The 26833-nt window shown below is 44.2% G+C and overlaps 1 protein-coding gene across 1 annotated transcript; it reads right to left on the reverse strand.

Annotated features, from left to right (window-relative positions):
• Positions 1–503: 503 nt before the first annotated feature.
• Positions 504–25158, reverse strand: Ifngr1 (interferon gamma receptor 1). The gene is made up of 7 exons (XM_075948161.1): positions 24973–25158; positions 14758–14872; positions 12742–12905; positions 10330–10505; positions 7725–7911; positions 3353–3477; positions 504–1586 (listed from the first exon to the last, which is right to left on the reverse strand). The coding sequence occupies exons 1-7, from the start codon at positions 25082–25084 to the stop codon at positions 1032–1034; spliced, it is 1434 nt and encodes a 477-aa protein (XP_075804276.1). The 5' UTR covers positions 25085–25158; the 3' UTR covers positions 504–1031.
• Between the last annotated feature and the right edge of the window lie 1675 nt (positions 25159–26833).

Below are 26833 nucleotides of genomic sequence, written 5' to 3' on the forward strand. Positions count from 1 at the left end.
TGCACAGGGAAAGCGTCCTTGACCCCTGCTCTCCAGTGAGACCTGCTTTTCTTTCGGAACTACTTGGAACAGGCTATTCCTCACTGGCTACTTACTATAGAAATGTCCCATTCTGTAAGGTTTTTTTTTTTAATGTGTGAATGTTTTGCCTGTATGTATGCTTGTATACCATATTTGTGCCTGGTGCCAACAGGGTCAGAAGCAGGTGCTGGATCTCCTGGAAAACTGGAGTTATGGATGTTTGTGAACCACCGTGTGGGTACTGGAAATTGAACCCCAGCCCTCTGCAGCAAGATCAGCAAATGCTCTTAACAACTGAGCAGCCCTCCACTCCCCACCCATTTTAAAGGAAGAGATTACTTTTAGAATTACTTTGTAGCTTAGATATATAAACTAGAAAATAATTCTATAGCATTAATGAGTAGCAACAAGTAATGTATAAAACACATCAACTAACTACAAAAGATTGTCCTCATGCTTCGATAAATGAATACCCAAATAAGTTTTGGTTTCAAAACATTTTACTTAAAAATAACAAGTAATGCTCCATAAAAAAAAAAAAACATGTACAAACTTCCACTGAGATGCTCTATCAAATTCTGTCAGCTTGAAGTAAACTTTAAAGTCCAACTTTGAGGAGCTTTCAGCTTTCCCATCAAAGTGAAACTTTAAACATACTATATACATGAACTTACAATTGTGAAGGCATATGAAAAAAAATTGCCCAACATGTCCCTTGAGGTGCTAAGGACGGAGAAGCAGCAACTGCAGGAAGCAAAGTTAACAGAGGAAAATTCACCGCTGGTAACGCACCCAGAAAGGAGCTCATAAGCAATGATACGGTCCTTTAAAAAGTCTCCAAGTTTTCAGAGTAAACTCCGCAGTGTCCACAGGCTCCTTACACATGGATCTAAATCAAGACGTTCCATGCCGTTAGTATCAGCTAAGGTACAACTCCTTTTCACGAAATCAAAGCAGAAAAACCACGGAGGAAAATCCGATCCTTCGCCGTCGGCTGGACTCAGGTGGTCTCAGGATGGCTCCTTGACATCTGTTGGGAGTCTATACCCAATCAAAGACTCCTTCCCATCGCCGCCATCCACGAGCACATCCACGAGCACGTGCGGTTTATCATAACCAAAGGAGGTGGGGGCCTTCCTCACCGGCTCGGGCTCTTGTTCTGGTGTCTTTGTTTCCGGGTTACTGTGCAGGAGGAATTCGGAGTCGGCTATGGAGCTGCCGGATCCCACGAGGCCACTGTCGGAGCCGCTTCTGGAGTGGTAGGGCGTGAGGCTACAGGGCTCCGACTGGTTACTACTCAAAAGGGAAGAACTGCCTCTCTGTATTGGCGTTGGAGGGCTGTCGGGGGCCACAGCAGTGCTTCCTTCGGGGATCATAGGCTCTGCTTCGCTAGAAAGTTTTTCGTGTTCTGTTGTTCCTGGGTCTCCTGGAAGGGCCACCGTGGACAGGCGCTCTTCACAGACCACGGTCTCATTCTCCAGCACAGTTGGCTGGCACGATGTGACAAGTGAGGTATACTTGGATTCAGGTTTTGTCTCTGAGGTGGCATTTTTTACAACAGAGAGCTAAATTGAAAGAAAGCGAGTAAAGATAGAAAATTATTGAGCTTAAATGCCTATTAAAAAAGAAAAGGCTTAAAAAGCAAATGACTTATTTCATTAAACATGATTAAAATAAGATCACTACATTCTTTTTCTTGATCTTTTTGTTTGTTTGAGACAAGGTCTCATGTAGCCTAGGCTGGTCTTGAAGACACTATGTAGCAGAGGGTGACCCTGAACTTTGTGACATGCCTGCTTTTACCTCCCAAGGGCTAGGACATAAAATGTGTGTCACCAAGTGCCTTGACTTTTCTATTTATTTCTTTAGAGACAAAGTCTTACTACATAGCTCTTGTTGGCTTGGAACGCAGGCTGGCCTTAAACTCACGGAGATTTACCTGCCTCTGTCTTCCAAGTGCTGGGATTAAATGGGAGCCACCACACCCAGGTGGCCTTTTCTCTTTTAAAAATGATTTTTAAAGGATTTATTTATTTTATGTATACGGTGCTCTATCTCCATGTACACCTGCAGGCCAGAAGAGAGCATCAGATCCCAAAATAGATGGCTGTGAGCCACCATGTGGCTGCTGGGAATTGAACTCAGGACCTCTGGAAGAACTGCCAGTGCTCTTAAGCACTGAGCCATTTCTCTAGCCCTTGTCTTTCCTTTTTAATAGAACTTATTTAAGACTAAAAATATGACGTCATTAGGCATCTCATAAATGTACGTTGCCTTTTGCACACCATCTTCTATGTGTCTGTGCAATGCAAATTTCATGCCAGTGACTTGGCATTTCTTTGATGTTTTCTTTAAAAGGCACAGAACATTTAGAATCTTTCACACATTCTTATTTATGAAATTATTTCCTCAGCATAAACGATTGGAAGGATTATGTAAAAGGCTGCCACGCCGGCAGCTTCCTGGCAAGGGGCATACAGTTAATCTTTGCCGCCCCTGCTGCAGGGTCAGGTTCGTTTTCCTGCTCCAGTGAGGAGGGTGTGGCTTAAAACATGGTGGTCTCTTGCTTACCTACTAGTGAGGAGGACGTATAGGGGACATATATGCACTGTCTCCTCACTGTTGATAGTTCTCTGCCATCTTAGAGACGGCTTTGCTGCAGCCAATTCCACCGTGCCCTCTGCACATCACAGATGTTATTCTTGTTATCTCTGAATCAACGTGTCATCATTTTATTCCCTTCCGCATTCTTTAAACCATGTCGGGAGGCTAGAGTGTGCCTACACTTCAATGTCAAGTGTGATGGTTTCACTTTGGGCCATCTTGCCTTCTACATGCCGGCTGCGATGAAATATTTGCATGTTTGCAGCTCTTCAGAAGCTAAGTTTTGGGGGCTGTAGGCTGGCTCTCCCATATGCTGCTCCTGAGGGCTAACGTATCATTGCCTCTTGAAGAGTCATAACCAACCCCCATCCACCAAGTGGGCAAGCTCTTCACTGGCTCACGCACAAGCCTCTGTGCACTGTGCACTTACACAGATTGTACTACTGTTCCTTCTGGACCTTTAGCTCCTTACCAAATGTGTCAGTTTCCATCCTGGAAATTATACAAAAATTTCACTGGTGCACAGTGAAATATATATGGCTTTGGGTGGATGGCAGATCAAAAGATTCGTTTTTAGTGAAGAGTACTATAATAAGATTAAACAGAATACTATTCATCAGTGCACATACAGCATTTTTCTGAATGATACTTAGTATCGGAGGGACTGCTAAAGAAGATTCAAATTAATGTTAGCGTGTATAATTAAATAAATAATTAAATATATTACCAAGGACTTAGGTAGCGTTATGCTTTTTCTTTTACATGGATTCTTCTTCATCTGCCAATATGCAAATACCAGGAAAACAATTACAAAGAGGGTTAGAGGAGCAACAACCAGAATCCAAATCGGATCTAAAAAGAAAGAAAGAAAGAAACAAATAGAATACTTCTATTCTGCATCAAAGAAGTCTTAGCGCCATTCTTCAGCAGATGCACATGTTCATATCAGCAGTACTTGAAAGAACACTGGACAGAACTGGGCAATGAGCACACAGCGCTGTACATCCTAGCTAGACGTCAGGCTCCTCCCGGGGCTGCCGTTCTGAAGCACCCTAGGACTACACTGCCTCACAGCAGGGTGTGACCAAGGGATGCTTTCCCCTCACTTAACAAGGCATTTTTAAAATGCCCCGCCTTAGGAGAAATAAATTCCAGCAACACTGCTGGTAACTCTTAAAACAATTCAGCCATGTTCCTTCCTCACCACTTAAACATCTGAAGACTCCTGTGCCTGTGACAACACAGCGGCGCCGAGCACACACACGCTCAGGCCCACAAAGGCGCAGGCACAGCAGTGATGATTGTGTGTGCACACATAGCCTTTGTGTAGTTTGTTCTTACTCCGCTTTCTTATTCTCAAAAAGTCATCATCAGCATTTCCCAGAGTCCTCTCTTCTAAAAAATACACAGTCGTCTAGATATTGTGACAGTGTGTATTTCCTTAACAGCATCCCATGACTCTAACTCTGCTCTACAGCTGCTTCTCTGGAATAATAATTACATGTTACTGCTTAACGAACGCTTATACCATGTCTACTATGGGCCGTGGTTAAACAAATATATCATTATTTGTTTATGTATATCATTTATAGAAATCATTATAATATTACATCATTACAATAGCAATAAATAAAAAAAACAAAAAAACCCACAAAATAATGATTATGAGTGTTGCATCAGAAGTCCCACTGAAATCCCACTGGGCTGAGGAAACAGCATGTACGACCTACATGTGATAAGGGACAAAACAATAGCTAAGTTGCTGCCACCATGTGACCACTAAATCCTTTTTTTTGTTTGTTTTTAAATTTAGACTTTTTACAAAATTGGATTTGGGATAAGTGCATCAATTTTGTATATAAAGTAGGATTTTGTTTTCCAAATAGCTTAACGCACATTAGCACAAAACGCACTGCACTGTTTTAAGTCATATTTAAAGTTTTCATAGAATGGCCTAAAAGTTATTAATATTAAATTTTACACATATGGTCTAAAATTTTAGCCTAGATTTTCATCATCCAAAAAAGACATCTATTGGGCTTAAGGAATAGCTCAGTGATTAAGAGTACTGGCTACTCTTTTTTTTTAAAATTTATTTATTTATTAAGGATTTCTGCCTCTTTCCCGCCACCACCTCCCATTTCCCTCCCCCTCCCCCGATCAAGTCCCCCTCCCTCATCAGCTCGATGAGCAATCAGGGTTCCCTGACCTGTGGGAAGCCCAAGGATCGCCCACCTCTATCCAGGTCTAGTAAGGTGAGCATCCAAGGTGAATCCAAAGACAAACACATAGGCATCCTCCTGAATATTAACCTTCATCATGCGATGAAAGGAGACAAAGAGAGAGACCCACATTGGAGCACCAGACAGAAATCTCAAGGTCCCAATCAGGAGCAGAAGGAGAGAGAGCACGAGCAAGGAACTCAGGGCCGCGAGGGGTGCACCCACACACTGAGACAATGGGGATGTTCTATCTGGCTACTCTTTTAGAGTTAAATTCCCAGCACCCACAAGGCAGCTTACAATCATAGAGTCCCAGGGGATCTAATGCCCTCTTCTGGCCTTCTCAGGAACTGCATACACGTGGCCCATAAAACAAACACAAAGACACAGCACCCATATATATAAAATAAAATTTAAAAAAATGATAAATGAATACAGAAAAGGTACAGGATACAAAATCAACAGCATCAATATTAAATTTGGTGAAAAGAAATAATTGAGGATAACAACCAATACAACAGATCCTGAGATTTCTGCAGATAATAAGCTATTAGGTCAGTGCTTCCTGTGTTGCCATAAAGTCAGTTCATGATACCTATCACCTGCTAAATTTTGCTGATAAGGTAATTATACTCATATTATTTAATGGCCCCAAACTAAGTTGAGCATAAGGACTATAATGGTCTGCTCTATCCCTTTAAGAGACAAGCCATGCCCACTCCCTCCCCTGTCTGCCCAGGCAAACTGATCTTCAGCTTCTAGCCTGAGTCCCCTCTCTTTTCCATCTCTCCCCACAAGAGCCTTCTGTCTCACTCCATTCTCCCCTTTCCCCCCCACTCTCTGTTTCTCTCTGCTCTTCCCCCTTCTCCCCTTATCCCTTTCTCCCCTTCCCTTCCATAACCCACTAAATAAATATCCAACCTCACTCTGCATGGCGTGCCTATCCATGTCTCTGTCTCTCACCTGCTGCATGGCTCTCTGCCTGGGACCAGCCGCTTTCAGAGACCTGCAGTGTGGTCTTGTGGCATGCCCATCTATCTATCTCTCCTTGTGAGACTCACTGCCCCTCGTGGCCCACTGCAGCCACTTGGGGAACTGTGCCATCCCTGCTTGGGACTGGCTGCTCTCGGGACCTGCTGCCCACTGCTGCCGCTTGGGGACCTGCAGCATTTCTGCCGCTGCAGCCACTTAGGGATCCATGGCATTTTTACTTAATCCATTACAAGGACAGCATTCTTAGTGGCTATGTGAACATGGAAACATTCTTTTATCACTGTATCTATCTACTGTTTTCTGATGGCTAGCATGTAAATGGGAAGCATATTGGCAATGTTTTACATTAAGGGATTACTGACATAATCTCAGCAGAAGGGTTAAATCTTGTCATAAAACATTTATTAAGTTAGCAAAAGTTATACATATATAGGGCCATGATAAATGGTCAGTGTTCAGATAGGTTTAGTTTACACATGTCATTGGTATTCTAGTAAACTGTAAGGAGTTTTGTTTGGGTTTTAATTAGTGATTTTTTTTCTATTAATGTATTATTGGCAAATTGGTATGGTCCTGGATTCTATAAGAAAGCAGGGCAAGCAAGCCATGAGGAGCAAGCCAGTAAGCAGCACCCCTCCATGGCCTCTGCATCAGCTCCTGCCTCCCGGTTCCTGTCCTGTTTGACTTCCTTCAGTGATGGACTATGATGTGGCAATGTAAGCAAAACAACTGGTTTCTTTTCCTCCTCAAGGTGCTTTAGCCATGGTGTTTTTTTTTTTTGTTTTTGTTTTAAATATTTATTTATTTATTATGCATACAATATTGTCTTGTGTATATGCCTGAAGGCCAGAAGAGGGTACCAGACCTCATTACAGATGGTTGTGAGCCACCATGTGGTTGCTGGGAATTGAACTCAGGACCTTTGGAAGAGCAGGCAATGCTCTTAACCTCTGAGCCATCTCTCCAGCCCCTAGCCGTGGTGTTTTATCACAGCAACAGAAAGCCTAGCTACAAAGACAGACTCTGAGCAGCATTTCAGGGCACTGTCACAGGAGAAGCCGCGCTCAGAAGAGTACGTCACCTTCGGTCAGAAATGTGAAGTACTACCTGTGGCATTTTTTTTCCCCATTTTTACTATTGTTGACATAAAAACCAGAGCTTTCACCTTAAAGAGAACAAGAGACAGTTTATTCTTGAGTTACTATGAGTGACCACAGACCAGGAACACAGATTTACTTCATTCAAAATTCCATGTTCCAATGTGGAAGCAGCTTCAGGGGGTTTTGAGAGTTTTACAGAAGAAAGTCGTAAGTCCAGGTAAGTTTTAAATATGCTGGTGGGTGCACCAGAGAGGCAGGCACATGGAGATGGGGGAACTATCTTACAGGCCCACGATGCTGACAACAGTCCTAGCTCTTGGACTGGTGGAAGCTAGTGTTCTAAGTAAATAGCTTCTGAGATTTTTACTTATTTTCACAAGGTGTTAGTTCAGATTCAGAGTGGGGCAAGGCATGGCTGTTGCAGAGGTGAAAACCAGCCCAAGATAAAGTAATCTGCTGCCAACTCTCCTGAACTCCAGTCTCTCCAAGGTACAGTTCTCAGGGACTATTCGAAGGACAGACACCTGTGTGCATGATTTTATAAATTTGTTATGTATCTTTCCTTTCCCGGGTCACTCATCTGGTGGCTCCCTGATTTGGTTGCTGTAGTATATCTCAATGCCAGAGAAACTGTCTTGTTTTTAATTAGGAGCTTCTCTGGGGAAAGGATGTTGGATGTTTTTAAAAGAAAAGGTGCGTGTAAGTTGTAAAGCATCTCGTTTCTTGCACACCGCCGCACTTGAGTTAGCACTCTGTCTTCAGCTGGGGGAAGGCAAGCGCTTACCCTTTCTGCTGTTATGGACAAGGGAAACACAGACGTCCTCCGATTTATTTGTCATAATGTCCCAGTATTCTGAGTGTCCGTTTACTGAAACACAGTATCTGGAATCCAGTGCGGACACTGAGATGTTGAACTGGCACCCATCTTCATCGCAATCGTCCATATCGATCTGATGATTTGTATACAGGACCTACGTAGAAAAACAACAGGAAAGTGTATGACTTCTTTAATCTCAGGGGCACAATCATTGCACTATCCTAGGTAAACACTGAAGGAAAACATGCAGAGAATGAACATGAACTTCGAATCAGCTTTGATATTAAATAATAAGTCAACCAGTGATATCAACACAGCATGAGGAGATACATCTGTTAAAATGTTCTCCATGGGAACAGGTATTGTTTGAGACTTGGAGATTCTAAGGGTTCAGGGGCTGTGGAACTAGCCAATGCTTGCTTATCCAGTTCTTAGAGCACTAGAAACATCTGGGGAAGGAAAGCATTTTACAGAAAGCGTAAGGAAGTAGCTACATGAAGCTGCAGGGTCACTGTGTGGTAAGTGCGTCATAATGCCCCCAGGGATCCTTTGTGCACTCACAGTTCGTTCATTCCACTAGTGACAGCACATGGTCACCCGCGATAGGGCCTGAACACACAAAAGCGGGATTGGAGCTTGGCTAGATATCCCGTGTGACTCGTGTATTAAAGGGCTAGTCTCGGACTGAGGGTATACCTGGCCGAGACCTCTATGAGACAAGCCCCATGGGTTAAGCTTTGTGTATAAAATGTCCCTCACCGGCTTATATAATAAGGCCTAGGTCTTCAGTTGGTAGCGATATTATGGGAAGTTCTGGAAAGTTTTAGAAGTGGAGTCTAAGTGGAGTAAGTGGGTCATTTGGGGTTTAGCCCCCGAGGGCGCCTTGTCCTGGCCACTCCTGCCTCATGCTTCAACACGTCCTGTCCAGGCATATGAAGCCAGGTGACCATGGACTGAATCCTCAGAACCTGAGAGCCCAAATGAACCTTTACATCTTCAGGTTATTTCTGTCAGATCTGTGGTCACGGTGATGAGAAAATAGTGAATACAGACGTCCTAGCTCACAGGGGCATGTTCTTAAAGTGGATTGGGAGTCATGCCCTGTGTCCCGACCCTGCCATGGCCTCCATGCTTCTGCTCTGGTTTGAGGTGAAATCTCTTGTGATCGTGGTATATAGTGTGGTGCATGCCGTATGTGTATGAGGTCATGGGTTTGGTTCTCAGCATGAGGAGACAGGGAGAAAGAGTGGTCATCACTTGTACACACGCCGCAGTGATGTGCTCCGACTGCTGCCCTTACCAGAGCTGAGTGGACGCAAACATCACCCTTCGTGTCTCCTAAAACTAAGCTGAATAAACTTTCCCATTTTGCAAGCTGGCTGGCTTGGGTGTTTGGTCAGGTGACTAATACATGTGTATTACAGTGCTGGTTTAATATGCCTTTGTTTAATAATTGTTTAATAACAATTCGGTGAGGATAAGAGCTAAGAAAGTCAGAAAAGTCAGGAGCACTGTAAGATGAATCCTATAAGGAACAAGGGAAAACCAACCAGATCACCCAAAATGAAATAACCTGCTGAGTATGGAAAGAATGCAAAGAGGAGATAGCAACCCCTGAACCCAAAGAGTAAGCAGGAATGTGTCAGATGGGAATGGTGAAGGGCATTATGGGAAAGTGTATGGAGCTTCCAATGAGCCATGGGGCAAGCAGCATCTTACTCAAGAGAAAAGAACAAGTCAACCTGTCCAATGCCTGCTGTTTCCACATGCCCCCTGTACCCCTCCCCCAAGATCATTGGCCCCTGGTGCTGTCCCCACATGCCAACTGTGCTCTGCTGAGATCTCTGCCTTTCTTACATCCTATGTTTCAAATGATGTCCCCACATATAGCTGCAGGGACCAGCTTTCAAACCTAGCACTGACTCCAGCCATCTCCTTTCCCAGGAGGGTTCTCTGACCCCTCCACTGAAAGCCACTATCCCATCCCTGCAGACTGCCCACGTCCTCCTCTGCTGCACTGGGATTATCCCGAGATTTGTCTGTGCGGTTCACTTGTGTAGTTCTGTGTCCTTAGACGGCACACAGTATGGTTTCGATGACTAAACGACAACACTGTGCAGAAAGGAAGGAGAACAGTTTGAATCAATTAGGGACTCTACAACAGTGCCAGAGTAAAGTAATTATATCACTGTAGTTACACTGTTAGCTTACCTTTCAGAAATAAATCATAGCTATAAACTATTTTATACACTGCATATTATCAGTAAGGAAGAAAGAAAAAAAATCCTCGGATGGTCTCCGTCTTATGAGTGGAGAAACAGATCCATAGAGAAGAGGACATCCTAGAGAGGAGAGGAGAAGACTGCACCGTCCGGCCAGTGCTGGCGACTAACTCCATACTGGCTCCTCCAATAGCATCTACGTAGGTTTTCTTTTCTTACCAGCAATCTATGCCCTACACATCTTATCACATACACGTGAGCAGTGCACCTGCATTACAGTTTATGACAACAACTCGCACAAGCAATAGAATGATTCCTATCTTTACAAAAGATAAAAGAGAAACACACACCTCCCCATTTATAAATTTTCGCACATATAGGGTGTAGGAGAACGTGTGGCAGGCGCTTTCATCCCCATACATGACCCCATACTTTTCTCCATTTATAACCACCGCAGGGTGGAACACATTGACCACGAGCTGGTCTCCCTTCACGCTGATGTCCAGGGCTGGTGCTCCAACTTTTCCTGGGAAGAAAGGGAAAGTGTCATTCCTTCCAGCATAGCTACTACATTTACCCAAATCAAAGGACACATGGGAACAACTCTGCAAAGATCTAGAAGAAAGTCTAAGAATACAGTGTTTAATAAATCTCAGACAGGAAGCTCTTGCCTAAAGCCTGCTTTGCTGATTTCATTTCACCTCTGACTTAGTCTTTAGGAAGGTACACTTTGTCATAAACGTGGGTTTTCAGAAGATGAAAAGGCTGGGCTGGTGGTACTCGCCTGTACTGCCTACCATTTAGCAGGGTAGAGCAGGAAGACCATTAAACTCAACAGCTATGAGTGTCAAAATAAAAAGCAGAAACAGCAGGCTGGAGATGTGGCTTGAAGGTAGAGCACTTGCCTAGCAACGTAAGGCCCAGAGTGCATTCCCCAGCATGCCGCCCCCACATAAACACACAAAATAGAAACTCAAGCAAATACCTTCTCTTTTATATTTATTTTGTAGCTTAAGGACCCTGTTTTCTAAAAATTGATTCTGAAAAGGCCCTTATTTGTTTGTTCGTTTGTTTATTTAATGTATGTGAGTATTTTGCCCGCATGTGAGTCTACACGTCACACACATGCCTGGTGTCTGTGGAGCTTAGAAGAGTCCCAGGGTCCCCTGGAACTGAAGTTACAGGTAGGTGTGAGCTGCCAGGTAGGTGCTGGAATTTGAGCCAGGTCCTCTGGAAGAACAGCCAGTGTTCTTAACCATAGGGCCACATGTTCACCTCCCGGAAAGTTCTTTAGCTATCTTCCTAACTGAACCCAGCGTCTTTAACATTCGTGGGGGTCTGGAAGATGGTTCTTAAAAAGCCTGCTAATGGTTCAGTTCTTACCATGAAAATCAGAACCAGGCACTCAAGTAGTCTTTGCACAACCTCTGTGTTTCTGGTGTACGGGGCTTGTGTGGTGAACATGTACCTGTGCTTTCCACACGTACCACACGCATACTGTCTTCCACCCAGGTCTGGTGTGGACTCTCCAGTATTTCAGGCATACTTTCTGGGACATGGTAGGTCCTTGATAAATCTGTGGCAGACAAATCTGACCTAAAGATGGCGTGTACTAGATGAACTCGGAGAATAGGAATACCTAAAGTAAGCAAAGGGGGGGGGGGCTGCTAGGAAAGCCTTGGGTATACCCAGAAAGCTGGAGCAGAATCAAGGCAAGTGGGCGCCACAGGCATGATGGCATGGACATAACCAGGCACAGGGGGTGAGCTAGGAAGGAAGGGAAGTTGGAAAGGATGTCATGGGGGTGAGTGGACTAGGGCACAGGCTAAGGTGGGATGCCCCAGAGATGAGACCTGACTCCAAACATTCTGGAATTGCAGTGAGAGCCGAGACCAGTGAACCATAGGGTAAGATGCTGGCATGGCAAAAAGCTGAAAACCGTAGGCTCAGACACATGAAAGAACTCTGAACTTCTGTTTCTTTGGGACAGGAAGGCTTCAAATTCTTCACTAACCCTTGATCTTCCTGCCTGAGTCTCCTGCCTGCTGGATGACAGGTATGGGCCACCATAGCCAGCTTGAAACTCTAATGTACTAACGTATTATGTCAATATATTATTATGTTGGTATTTATGTTTCAAGGACTTAAGGGAGGTAGCAGGAATGAACCCAGTGGCCAAGTCCTCTGTGATCTAACTTTGAAATAAATTCTACATTAGTCAGGGAGGGAAAGGCTGATGGCTAACCATGCTGAACTGCATTGATCAGGATTTGAAAGGACTGGATGCTAAATGGTTTTTAAAATGGCAAAGGAAAGGCCAGTTGAGTGCTGTTTTGTGGGGCCTGGAAGGCAAAGACATTGGCTCCTTAAATTCTGTCATGTGTTTACTAGACACTTGTGGCAACTGTCAATAAAGCAAACATACATAGAAGTGTAAGAACTTCCCAATTAAAATGTATCCATGTAGGGCTAGCGATATGGTTCAGTGTTTAAGAGCACTGGCTACTTTCCCAGAGGACCCAGGTTTGGTTTCCAGTACCTAGATGGTAGTTAGCAAACACCTATAATGGCAGTAGCAGGGGGATCCAACGCCCTCTTCAGGCTTCTGAGAGTACTGCATAAATGTGGTGCACAGACATACATGCAGACAGACAGAAATCTTAAGGAGTTAAGATGCACACAATCTACTTACCGTGTAGATAGACAGACAGACAGATAGATTAGATATCTTAAGGAATTATCTGTATACACAAACTACTTACCGTGTCGGCACAAAACAAACTCTTCTGACTCTGCATAGGCAGATTCTTTCTGCCCAAGATTGGCTTTAACTCTGGCCCAAACAGATGCTTCTGGGTCTTTAATTTGTTCGTAGATATTACAACAATGACCCGAAACGTTGGTGCAGGAGTCAATCCATCCTTCCCTAAAATGAAGAGAGACACACGATGAACCTTATCACCACACAAACTTCAGTTATCCCTCTGTATTCTGCTTTGATTCCTGGCATGTGCTTGGAAGAGCTGAAATAGAACAAGATAGAGAAGCCAAATGAAAGAAACCCTTACTCTTGAATTGGATGTGCAAGCCCAGCACCCTTAATCCAAAAAACCCTGGAAATCCAAATGACTCTAAAGTCCAAGCCTTTTGAGCAGCCATCTGAGGTCACAGAGAAAAGATGCTACACCATTCAAAGCTGTTTGTTTCCCGCATGAAATTCGTTATTCAAAATATCGTATAGACTAAGGGAGCAGCTGAGTGACAGAAAGTTTGTGGGACATGCATTAAGCTCTGTCTTCAATCCAAATTCAAGCCTCAGAACCTACATTAAACAAAACAAAAAATAAACAAGGAATGACATTTGAAGTTGTCCCCCCCCTCCACATGTATGTGTGCATACATGCACACACTCTTGCATACATACACACACACACACATACACACATACAAACTTGCACTCATGCATACAACAAACACAAATGCAGCATGGGAGATGGCGGGGCAGTGCAGTGGTAGACAGCTTACCTAGCATGTGTAGAGCCTTGGGTTTGATCTCCAGCACCACAAAAAACAAACAAACAAAAAAAGTGCCAAGGTACGCATAGTAAGGTTTGTCAGATAAAAGTTCTTTCCCCAGAGCCAGATCTATTTACATTCATATTAATTATTATTAGGGTTTCAGTCTCCCCAAGTTTTCAAACAGAATGTTTTCAGAGTTTAATGTTTCTGTCAATTTACTAAGCGACTGTGTTGGAGAGTTTTATGTTAATTTGACACAAGCTAAAAATCACTTGAGAGAGAGAACCTTGACTAAGAAAATGCCTCCATAAAAGGAGCCTGGACACAGCCTGTGGGGTATTTTCTTAGTGATTGATGGGGGAGGCCCGGTCTACTGTGGGTGGGAACACTCCTGGGCTGGTGGTACTGGACTGAGCAAGCCAAGGGGAACAAGCCAGTAAGCAGAACCCCTCCACTGCCTCTACATCAGCTCTTGCCTCCAGGATCCTGCCCTGTTTGAGTTCCTGTCCTGACCTCCCTTCAGTGACGAACAGTGTTATGGAAGTGTAAGCCAAATAAACCCTTTCCTCCCAAGTTGCTTTCATCACGGTGCTTCACTGCAGTAACAGAAACCCTAACTAGACCGAGTTATAGTAACGAACAGCTCCTGAAATATCTGTGGCCTTGTGCTGAGCAGGATACTCATGCCTTCATGCGGTTTTGCTCCACAGGTTACTTAAAAGAACACACTCAGGATAGACCTTTGTGCTAGTGCTAACACCTTTATCAAATTACCAGTTTGCATGATACCAAGCCTGGGAGAAGGATTCACTGTGATCTGAAGGGCAGATACAAAGGTTGCCTTTGTAGCATGCCTATCAAGTGGTTAACCTCCATTCCTTATTAAATGATGAGGCGACAGATCCACACTGAAGTCTTGTTTTCCCAGACTTGACTTGTGAGTATTTATTCCGAAAGACTGGTAAGCCGCTGTCCAGGTGGTGTTGGCCCTCCCTGACCTTAACTGCACTGCATGTGGCTAGTCCTTGCTAACAGCTAACAAACCTAGTTTACTCAGAGACTAGAGAGAAATCCTGGACGGCCGCAGTGCTTCTCTGCTTGACCACCGAGTAGGGCTAATCTGGATCCTTAGCATTTCGTGACATCTGCAGACAGCCGATAAAAGTTTGGTGAGGGATTCTGGAGGACCACAGAGATGCATGGACCATGAAAGGATCCGGCTTAAAACCAAACAGAAATAATAACTGAGCAATACTCACCCATAGTTTTTTATCTGCGCAGTAAAAGTGGGAGCCTGTGGCATATCCTGGTATTTCCAGCACAGGACAGGGTTCAAGTTATAAGACGTAATCAGAACATTCGTTGGTGCAGGCACTGTAAGAGATTCAAAACCAAAAGGGGTCACAGTAAGAAACTAACATCGGCAACAGAAAGCCTTTATGCAACGGCATGTTAGTCCAACATGCACACGGAAGTGGAGGCAGTGCAGCAGCTACTGAAGCCATTTCAATCAGAGCGAACTCATAGGACATGTTCTATTGAAAATGTGCAGACGACTTCTGATTCACTTTAGGCTATGCAAACATCACCACGACATAAGCCGTGATGGTTAATCCTCGATGTGCCCTTGAATATATTTAGTCACCCACTAGAGAAACCTCGGCAGGTCTCTGTGACAGCAGTTTCTGGAGAAGTTAGCTGAGGAGAGAAGACCCACCCTGGATGTGGGAGGCATCATTCTAAGACAGTGGTCCTCAACCCCTGGGTTGATTCCCCTATGGCAACTTTCTATCTAAAAAAAAAATACACTGTGATTCATAACAGTAGCAAAATTATAGTTATGAAGTAGCAATGAAAATAATTCTATGGTTGGTGGGGTCACCACAACACGAGGAACTGTATTAAAGGGTCATAGCATTAGGAAGGTTGAGACCACTGTTCTAAGGGGTCCCAGACTGAACAAAAAGAGAAAGGTGGGGGAAGAAGTAGGGATCGTCATCATCTCTCTTCCTGACTGGGTTCAGTGTGACTGAGTTGACTTCTACCCTCTGCTGCCACCTCTCCTCCCGAGGACAAACTGCAGCCCTCAGACTGTGAGTCAAAACAGTTGCTTCTGTTGGGTATTTTGAAACAGCAGTGGGAACATGAACTAGTATATATGGGAAACACAAACACAGCCTAAGACAACTCCCACAACATCTGAACGGCTCCCATAAACAAACACACTGCCTACCATAATAACAATCATTTATTCGCTTCACTGTGATCACAGAGTTCTCAGTGGTTGCCAGCGCAGACTGCTCTCAGTGTCTACAGAAGAACTGGCCACACTCTTACTCGAGAATGCCACCAGGCTCTCAACACTGCCTCCTGGGGGGAAGGTGTGCTGTTCTTTTCTAAACAGCACACGGAAATCTGCCTAGCAACACGGAAGCAGACACTGGTCATCCAGTGTCATCAACACTGCTTCCTGGGCTGTGCCTTTTCTCCCTTTAAACCACTCCTGCAAGATTTGTGGGGAGGACTCCCAAGAGTCACAGGGAGAGGGCTGGTGGATGACCACAAATGTAAAGATGGTGATGGGACCCCAAATTTAAGATCGTTCCATCTTACCTGGACATTAAGCATGACTGACTTAAAAAGCTAAAGCACATCAACGCATGAGGATGTGCGCAGGTAAGGGGGCTCCCTTGCACACCTGGCCATCTTCCGCGAGTGCTCTAAGAGCACCCAAGCCCATGCTTATATATTTTTTCAATATAATGATACAAATTATGCTTACTTAAGATTGTTCTAATCAAGAATTACACCCCAGGCCAAATCATTAAGAAACCCAGGTCTTTTCCAAGTTATCTGTTAGATCGCTCTTTTGGACTTTGTCTTCTGTTGAATGAGACATTGTGATAATTTTAATTATCCCACTTGACACAGCCTAGACATTATCTGGGCAGAGAGTCTCAGTGAAGGATTGCATAGATCAGGTTGCTGTGTGGACGTGAAGAAACCTAAAAGTGGGTTGTACAATTCCTGGATTTGGAAGCTGAGCAATTAGTATGCACACATTAATTCCCTTCTCTGTGCTTTGAGAGTGGATATGATGTGGCTAGCTGCTTCGTGTTCCCTGTGCCTGGACTTCCCCTTGATGACAGACAGTAATCTGGAATTGTGAGCCCAAATAAACCCTCTTCCTTTTGGCTGTTTTTGCCAGGGAGTTTTCATCACAGTAAGGGAAATGAAAGTAGAACACCTACTAGTTTACATATGTAAAATACCTGCTTGGAAACACCTACCAGATGTTTTCACCTATAATAAACATTTTTAATATTTAAGACCAGACTGCTCCGCTGTTTTAATTCATAATTGTTTAACACACGCATTATCTTTCTATCTAGGGGACTGTAGGTCGGTGAAAGAGTGGTTGCCTAGCATGAGGAAGGCTGCAGGCTAATATTCCAGTGCCCTCACCCCATGCCACATCATTAAAGGTCACAAATGCTACTGCCATTTCCCCCTAGTATTTCTTCTTTTGTAAGTTGTGACTTACAAAAACACATGATTTTTGTCCCCAAGGGGACAGTATGCAATGTCTGTAGACATTTTTGGTCCTGATAACTTGGACTCTAGAGTTGGGAAAGGGTCCACCACAGGCATCCGAAGGGCAAAGGTCAGAGAGGCTGCTGAGGATCCAACAATGCTATGGACAGAGGAGCACCATGGCAACGAATATCCAGCTCCAAAGGTCAAGAGCATAACAGTTGGAGAAACGCGCTATGTATGTTTATAATTTTAAGTAGCTCTTTACTGTTTGGAGGGGGAAATGCTTTTATTCTAAAATGCTTTATGATTACTGTATTTCATTCTCTCCCAGTACATTTGTTTTGAAAATATATCTAGTTTCTATATTATTTATCAACATAGGGTAAAGCTTATGACAAAGACAGATTATAAAGAAGGGGAGTGGGGTGGCTGTCTCCAGATCCAGGCACTCAGCAGGACTTGCTTGGTCTTTTTGTGGCCATTAGCCAGACAACTGCAAACTTTCTACTATGCTTCCAGAAACACCACAGATGCATGCTGGGACATCAGTACCTATAAGCTTTGGTTTTCTAAGCAGCTTCCTTGAGGGCAAGCCTAAACACACTGCTCTTGCCTGGCTCCTTCCTTTCCTGATTTCTTGAAGACTGCCACAGCCACTCACAGTATGGAAACCTGGGGCTCCCTTAAGAGGTGTTCTTTCAGAGAGTGTGTCTGGACTTCTGCCTTCCCAAACAGCCTAGGTTCCAGTTAAAAAACCATGGTTTAAGAATAAATAAAAGCTTCTGCTCCCCCTCTTAAAAACAATTCAACATTAATACCAAATAACCAGCCCACAATGACTACAGTTTGAGCGCGCGCGTGTGCGCACACACACACACACACACACACACACACCTCAAACGAAACCAACACACTAAGTGAACCGGGTGTGGTGGGGCACACCTATAATGCCAGCATTTAAGTGGCATTTGAATGGGAGTGTTTAGAATTCCAAGATCAGCCTGTGAGATAAAAAAAAAAGATTAAAAAAACAAAAAACAGGTCAGGTGGAGGTGGGTGTTCATGATGAATCCGAACTACTTTCAGAGTCATTTTCTCGGTTTCGGCACCGGCGGCCTCTACAGAGCTGGAAAACAGCAAAGCATCAGTTCTCTCTCGCTCTCCGTACTCTTTCTGTGAGAATTGCATACATGCACATGATGCTTTGATCAAATTTATCCCCCACTCCCTCCATCCATATCCCTTATCACCCTGTGTCCCGCTAAACTTCTGGACTGTTTTGTTGTTTGTTTGTTTTTTTTAAGAGCTCTAAGTCCCTTAAGGCTGCCTGTCTGTGCCTGGCTGTAGGGCCTTGTGCTGGGAACGTGTACAGCCTGAGGGGGCTGGGTGAGATCTCTGAATTTAACTGGCGCTCTCCTTCCCCCAGTAGCTGTCAACTGCTCCTTAGTGAGAGGAGGTCTTCATGATCCCTTCTCCCAACCAGGATGGGATTTTGAATTGTTTGACATTTATCCTAAAAAACAAACAAAACAATTTATCTTGGAATAAACCTAACCAAGGAAGTAAAAGACCTGTACAATGAAAACTTTAAAACAATGAAGAAATAAATCAGATGTCAGAAGACGAAAGACCTTCCGTGCACATAGATTTGTAGGGTTAATATTCTGAAAATGGCCATCCTACCAAAAGCAATGCACAGCTTCAATGTAATTTTCATCAAAATTCCAAAGCAATTCTTCACAGAAACTGAAAATGATCTTAAAATTCATATGGAAGCGCCGGGCGGTGGTGGCGCACGCCTTTAATTCCAGCACTTGGGAGGCAGAAGCAGGCGGATCTCTGTGAGTTCGAGACCAGCCTGGTCTACAAGAGCTAGTTCCATGACAGGTTCCAAAAACCACAGAGAAACCCTGTCTCGAAAAACCAAAAAAAAAAAAACAAAAAAAAACCCCTCAAAATTCATATGGAAGCACAAAAGACACAGGGAAGCCCAAAGAATCATAAGCAATAGAAACACTGCTAGAGGGATCTCATTCCCTGAGTTCTGACTATACTACACAACTATTGCAATAAAAATAGCATACTTCCTGCATAAAAACAGAGACATTAATCAACTGAGTAGCACTGAGGATCCAAATGTAAGCCCATGCTTCTATAGTCACCTGAGTTTTGACAAAGAGGCCAAAAAACACATTGAGGAAGAGACAGCGTTTTCAGCAAACGGTGCTGGACAAAGCGGACAGCTGCATGCAGAAGAATGAAGCTGGACCCTCATCCCTCACCCTGCACAACACTGCAAATGGATCAGGAACCTCAGCAAAAGATCTGCTATCCTGATTTCCTTTAAACCACTTTTCCATAGTTAACCTGCCAGCGTTCACATTTTGACAAGAAATGAGCAAAGACCAGGTGGTGCCTTCCACTCCTTGCTTGGGAGCCTCCTGGGCTGATCACACAGGACTAGGAGCACACTTTCTACTTGCACATCATGAAAGCTGCTAAGCCTCCTCCTCCATGGCACAAGGATGCCCCTTCCTCCAACTTCTAACAGCGAGCTCTTCCTTTTAAAACCGCTTAAGTTTTTTTAAGATTTATTTTTATGTGCATGAGTGTTTGCCTGCATGTGTAGGTGCACATCCCAGGAGTACCTGGTGCCCGTGGAGGCCTGATCCATGGGAGGTGGAGTTACACATGGTTACATATGGGTGCTGGGAACAAAACTTGAATCTTCTGCAAGAGCAGCGAGCATCTTTAACCCCTGAACCATCTCTCTACTACTTAAGATCCTCTTTTTAACTATTCCCAATAGAAGTAGGTTTCTAACTGTACATATACAATATGAAATCCCTGCCTTGAGGAAAAGGCACATAGAAGCCACTCTGAATACTTTCAACATTATCAAAGTTCATTTATATTTAGGAAGAAGCCACTGAGTTATACAACCTAAAACCGCAAGCAATAACAATCTTGTACAGCATTGGGTGCTTTGTTGTTGATTGATTGATTGGTTGGTTTTTTTTTTGAGACGGGATCACACTGTAGATGTAATGAGCATAGTAAAAAAACAAACATCTTTTAGACATATAAAAACAGCTTAGTCAGGATCACCACTATACCCAAGGCTGCACCTGACAGCCAGAATCCAGAGACATCACTCACTCAAGAAAACAGACACATGACTAGTACTCCAAAACTCATACTGGGCAACATATAAACAGAGACCAAGAGCAATGCCCTGCTCTGCACATTGGGAGAGATGCCAGCTTGATCTACCCTGTGACAGGAGGGAGAGACTCTCCCAGAATCCTGACCCTTAAATCAGAGACTGCTAAGAGACTGGACTTGACCTTCAGCTAAGATATGTCGCCCAGGAGAGCAGCCTTGCGGAGATAGGCTTACAACCATAGTGAAGAATTTAGAGTGTGAATCGTGTGTGATGACCCTCATCATAATAAAATACTATCTACGCGTGTCGACCTGCTTGCTTGAGACAGTAGCCCAGGCCGGCCTCCAAATCACTATATATCCCACATCAAGCAAACAGGCGGTAGGAAGAAGTGTCAACGGATTATAGCATGACTTACTACTAAAGAGACACTTTTGGTTATTATACCAAATGACATCACCTGTGGTTTACTACAACCAGAAGAGAAACCATGTGGTTAGGCTACTAGACACCACTTTTGTCTTTGCCAAACTTACACGACAACTGCCACACTCGTCAGTAAGTTTCAGATTTTATCACCTGACCTCTACATTGCAGTGCAGAGTGGTTGAAGTAACCAAGGTTCATAGCAAGCTTCTATTCGGGATATATTTACACTGTCTAAGTAAAAATACGCACGGAGGAAGCAAAGAGGCATTATTATCTCTGGAATTTAAGATGACGCTAGAATAGTTTCACAGACTAAAACAACCTTACCGATTCTGTGGTCTCTTGAAAACAGACGTTTTCTGGAACTTGTTTTCAGAAAAGGGGCTCTGAATTATTTAATTCCCAGACTCCTTCAACTCAAAACCAAAGGTCATGATGAAATCAAACATCCGGGCCCTATTCCAAATGGCTGGCCTTTAGAGCAAAGGTCTACAGGGCTGCAGATAGGAAGAGCTGCACGGAGACACCTCTGTTTTCACAAGGGTGATGCCTTATTGCAAACTGAGAACTGGAATGAGGAATCTACATAAGTAGAAAATACCAAGGTTTTGTTATTTCTGTCAAAATAAATTTATGACTACCTTCTCCCACTGGAATGGGCCATTCCCAATCTGTGGGAAGAGCTGTTTTTCTTCATGCACTTCAGCTTCTGTTTGGGGAGGCGGCAGCAGGTCATGGGTTAAGCTGAATAGGGTATCTTCAGACTCCCTTACCGCTTTCTTTATTCAGTCACTGAACCCAGGGTCTTGTGGATGCCAGGCATGTGTTCTGTCACTGAACTATAGTTGAAGTCCCTGGGCTAATTTATTCTTAAAGTGAAAAATAGAAAAAAAAATGGGAACTGGAAAAAAAAAAGCAAACTGCCCTTTTCTGCTAAAAACAAAATAAAAAACAAGTGAAAGCTAGAAAAATGAGTTTCACTCCTGAGCAAATTTTAAATTTCTTATATTGATCTTGATGATTTTTGTTTAAAAAAAGGCCAATACAGATCTTCATACATAACTAAAATAATTTAACATTAACTATTATCTGTTGAAGTAATGTTACACACTCTAAGTGATAGTGATTCCTGTATACCAGACTCTACAGGGCACAGCTCAGGTGTTCTCCAAGCCATCCCATGAAGGGCAGGATTATGGGACAGACTTTATGAAGGAGAAAACAAAACTTTGGGGAAAAGTAAGTAAAGATAACACCGCACAGTGCCTTGTTCATTTTCACTAAACGTCCTTGTGACTGCTTGCTAAAACAAGGGCTATTGCCTCCACATATAAAGGCGGAGTGGAGATGATTGCTTTCTGATAACTTCACAAGAATCTGCCTCACGCAATCGTGCTGTGTTATGGCTCACCGCGAAACCTGAACAACGCATTACAGCAAGTCCCTTCCATAACTCAGACAGGACTAACATGGGTATTTTGTATTTTGATTATGAATCCCCAGGGTATCTAGAATAAAGATGTCACTTGAATAAGAAAATTACAAATGAGCCAATTCCTTTCTCTCTTGAAGTCACTTCATACTAACCAAAATCTCGTTCTGATTACCTGCACAATTAAAACAAAACCATCTACACTATTTCTGCGTGTTGCTAAATTTTGCATGTTAACTTTTAAATTTATATTATAAAATTAATATATAATATAAAATAATATATTAAAAATTAGTATAAAATGCTAGGGTCCAGAGCAGAAGGGAGCAGAACTTATCACAGAGGGCAGGATTTGAAGACTTGAAACCACGAAGTCACAGAGAGGAACCTCAGCAGAAGGAAGTGCCTGGCACTCCATTTAAGGCGATGCCCCAGCAGGCAGCTGGATCATTCTCTCTGCCCACAGCCAGAGTCCAATGGACTCTGCCTTCTCAGTATTCCTTCAAAGGTCGCCTCCCCTCCATTACACAGACACGCCTCAAGGAATCCCTCTGCCGCCTTGAGCTCTGGTCTCCTAATGGGTTTTCTTCCTCAGACTACTTTATATGATGCCTGGCTTTTCTTATTAGCATTATCTAAACCTGCACGAGGTCACCCATCACACCAGGAATAGGGGGCACATTATTTTCTTGGCGCAGGCCCTTCACTTCTGTCGGGAACATTATGCTTCTATTTTTGAAAATCCCATACCACACCTTCCAACAATGTCCTTCCTACACCAGTTGGCCTCCAGTCAAGCTAGGGAAATCAGAGCCTTCCTTGTGGGATGTTGCTTGGATAGAAGTTGCAATATTTTAAAACCCAAAGGCTACCAGCACTTACCACTATTGCCAAATAGGTAATCTGTCCATAGCCAGGCCTCTAGAAATAAGAAACAGTAAGCTGCAGCCTTCCTGTGTTCCAAGTGCTAGCTTCCTGAAACCAAGGTGATCGCTCTCATTTTCTGCTTAACTTGGATTCTCTGAGCCAATAAACTTCTCAGCTAAAGCCACATTTCCATCCCTTTCTGTTACACACAAGACTTTCAATTGCTCCGTTCTGCGGTCCTGACACACAGTCTATGATAAGACACTTAGTATCCCTCTAGCTTAACATGGCACTTCCCATCTCTGTAAATGCGATTCTCTCTAGACCTCTGGGGCTAAGCTTGGGCTAACTTTCTCTGTGAAATCTTCCCAGAGTCCCCTAGGTTAGGACTCTTATCTTAGTTCCCAGCAGACTTTAAGTAAGTTCAAGTTCTTATCGCGGTGTGCTGCTATCGCCCACGGGGACAGGCAGCTTGCCCTGGGTAATGGCTGTTGGCAGGGTGGTTAAGAACGTGATCTCTACCACTTGGGCAGCCCTGTGTGCCTCATTGTAGATGGAGATACCACCGCCACTACATTAGAGGTGACGGGGAAAACAGACCTGTTATGCCTTCTGCTAAGACAGTTGCCAGCACCCAGTAAGTCCTAACCAAACTTGTCTTCCTAGCCCTTGGCACTATGCCTATCCTAAGGGATGACTAACGATTTGTTTGCTTGACATTTTCTTGAATAACTGACTGTATTCTCTGTTTAATTAAAAATGTTAAAGCACCAAAGTAATAGATTTTCACACAGCATTTTCATACAGACTACATACATGTCATCATGCTTTCTAATTTGTCCCCCAGTTGCTCCTGCCTCTGTTTCTGGTCGCCTCCCTCCCCCAAGAACCCTCCCTTTTGCATTCATGTCTCATCCATGTGTTTTATTACCCTGTTTTTATTGTTTTATTTCTCCTCTCTCTCATGGTCTCCTTGACGCACGCACGTACGCACTCGTGCACACACACACGCACACACACACACGTACGCACGCACTCCTGCACACATACACACACACACACACGTATGCACGCACTCGTGCACACACACACACAAGCACACACAAACACCACACACACTTAAAATCTAGGTCTACATATGGTAAGAAAACATAGTATTTGTTTTCTGAATTTTCTCAACCTGGCTTATTTCACTTAACACAACTAACACTTTTTCTGATTCTATTTTTCCGCAATTATTATTTCCTGTTTCCTTATACCTGAATGGAATTTCATTTTGTATATGTACCTCATTTTCTTTATCTGTTCTTCTGCCGACTGACATCTAGGTGGCTATTTCCTATCTATTGTCATTAGTTTTGCTTAGTCTTTGAAGATGAAGTCAAGGCAGGGCTGAATGGGAATGTTGCACACCTAACTGGAGCGCCTGGGAGTTGAAGGGGGTTGGGTATCTCCAGGCCTTCCAGCAGCTGCTAGCTGAAAACATCTGGGGCACTTAAGACTAGCGACTGGGAGGGAGCGGATGCCAAGTTTCATCGCTCTCTCTAGAGCTCTATTCACGGAAAACTATCCCCAGCATGTATTCCCTGGTGGTTAATGTGATTAGCAGCGGGTGAAATCAAAGGTTCTGAGGAATTGCTCTATAGGAAGAATCCCTAAATCCCTACAGTTTCATACTTAAAAACCAGACTAGCAAACCAGAATCACTATCAATCAGCACATCTTTCTTCTCTCCTACACAAAGAATTTGGACAACACCCGGAAAATAAGTCTGTAAACAGTGAGTTGTATTTACAATGCCAAACGCTGCCCTGGAAACTAACTATAACAGCTTAAACTTTAGCTACTAAAGGTTTGCGTTATTGCGTTGGCAAAGAAGAAGAGGCAAGAGTGGCGTGTAAACCGCGGTGAGTCGCGTGCTCCTATGGTCCCGGGATCCGGGACAGCCTTGCTCAGAGCGACACAGCCCGATTAGAAGGGACTTCCCGGCCTCCCGCCTGACCTCCAGTCCCAATCCTGCCCGCAGAAGCTCGGAGTCATTACCCGAGGGCGTCTCTGGATCCTCGGTGCTAGTCACGGCTCTGCTCGCGGCCTCCGCAGACAGCATCAGGACCACCAGCAGAATCATGCTGCTGGTTGCGACCAGCGGGTCCATTCCTGAGCAAGTGGCAGGACTGACAAGGTCCCCGTGCAGCCCACGGCTCGGGCCTGGCGTCACGTCCGCCCAGCGCAGCGCTTATACCCGTAGGGGGCGTGTCTGGAGGGATGGGCGGGACCAAAGTCGAAGACTCCAGCCCCTGAGGGGCGTGACTTTAGAGGGAGGCGGAGCCTTGGCAGGACGAAGAGTAGAGGCAAAGGTAGAGATGGCCCATCGGAGGCGGAGTCAGGGCGGGGTCTGGGCAGAGGTACGAGAACAATGTGCGATTTGTAAGCATTGACTGGAGCGTGGGGAAGGGGGCGGGGTCTCCAGGAGAAGGCGGGTCTTAGGCGGGTTTTAGATGGGTCAAAAGTGAACTGGGACGCCGGGAAAGGGCGAGGTCTGGCTCACGGAGCAGGGCGTGAACGGAAAAATTAGGCGAGTTGGAGGAGTGGACTAGCCCGAGGCTGGAAGCTCTACGCGCCTTCTCTCTATTCAGGACCTGGCCTCTGGGATCCTGGGGAACTCTGCTCCAAAAGTTACCATTTTCTTTCAACTTGACACAACCGTCTGCAATTCCTCTTTCTGTGTTTGTTGCAGAGCTTTGTCTTGGTCCACAACCCAGACACCATGTTTATCTCATCCATCTACCATCTAGGCGTCTCGGAGCCTGAGGTTTCAGAAGAATTCAAAAAAAGCCTTCTCCAATTCCTGCCAGTTTTGTCTGTGGAACTTGAACCCCTGGTTTTTGTTTGTGCAGACACCCAAAAGGCAAACCCAAGCACTTCGTTCTTAGAAAAAGCAAGCAACTACCACACACAAAAAAAGTTCATGTCCATTTTAATAAATAACTGTTAAATGGCAAATCATCACGTAGTCTCTTATCAGGAGATCAGCCTCTTTGCGTCTCTCACGTCCACTTAGTGTCCTTACCCTTAATATAGACACTACTTAAGACTTGTCCTCAAACAAGCTGCCTCACGCGCTTCTGTCCTCTACGTATCACCGTCTTTGCAAAGATTTTAGACTGCAACCCACTCTCCCATTCTCTTTATCCTACCCTATTTTCAATGACTCCTTTCCACCCTCCCACACACACTGCAATATACACACTGATTGGTTTTCTCTGCTTCTTAGAATGCAAGCTCTACAAGGCTGAAATCTCTGCATGACATTCAGTCAGTCTTTGCTGAACGAAAGTCCTGTCTTTAAGCAAACTGCAGACTAGGAATTACCAAGTAAAGCATGCTATCTATGTTAGTCTCACAGCCTAGTGTTTCTTAGATTTTAATGTCAGTATAGATATGAGTGATATTTCCGCATTTCTGGAAAAGGTACACAGCAAAGACCACGCTCCTTGGAATAGGAAGGCTTTATACCATCTGCAAGCCGATTTCCTTTGGTTTGCTTATGATCTACATTGCATTTCTAGGCAATGCGTGGGTGGGAGGGGAAATTACTGCACTTTGCTGTTTAGCAGGGTAGAGTAGGCTAGACCACGCTACGTGATTTTCAGACTTTGTTGTAGTAGATACAGGAATTGGAAAGCAAGGTGCAGAACATCTCTTAGGTGCTGCTGCTGGGATAAACCCCTGTAAAAGGGAGGTTGGAAGAAGCAGCACAAGAACTGCTGTGTGAGGACATCCCAACCTCACGAGCTGCACCTGGAGTTGGGGTGACCTAGTAGGGGTGTCCTAGATGGGTGTGAGAAGTAAAACCATGCCTTACCAGTCCTGAACACAAGCCAAAAGAGGACACGATTTGGGG

Source organism: Microtus pennsylvanicus, chromosome 1 (genome assembly GCF_037038515.1).
Source record: "Microtus pennsylvanicus isolate mMicPen1 chromosome 1, mMicPen1.hap1, whole genome shotgun sequence".
Taxonomy (NCBI): domain Eukaryota; kingdom Metazoa; phylum Chordata; class Mammalia; order Rodentia; family Cricetidae; genus Microtus; species Microtus pennsylvanicus.

Excerpts from the sequence above, each read along its gene's own strand:
- Ifngr1 (XM_075948161.1), bottom strand. The coding sequence starts at position 25,084 with ATGGACCCGCTGGTCGCAACCAGCAGCATGATTCTGCTGGTGGTCCTG. Across the intron at positions 14,873-24,972 it reads GGATCCAGAGACGCCCTCGG|TGCCTGCACCAACGAATGTT; the intron begins GTAATGACTCCG and ends AATCTCTTACAG. Across the intron at positions 10,506-12,741 it reads GTTTGTTTTGTGCCGACACG|GAAAAGTTGGAGCACCAGCC; the intron begins GTAAGTAGTTTG and ends CTTTCTTCCCAG.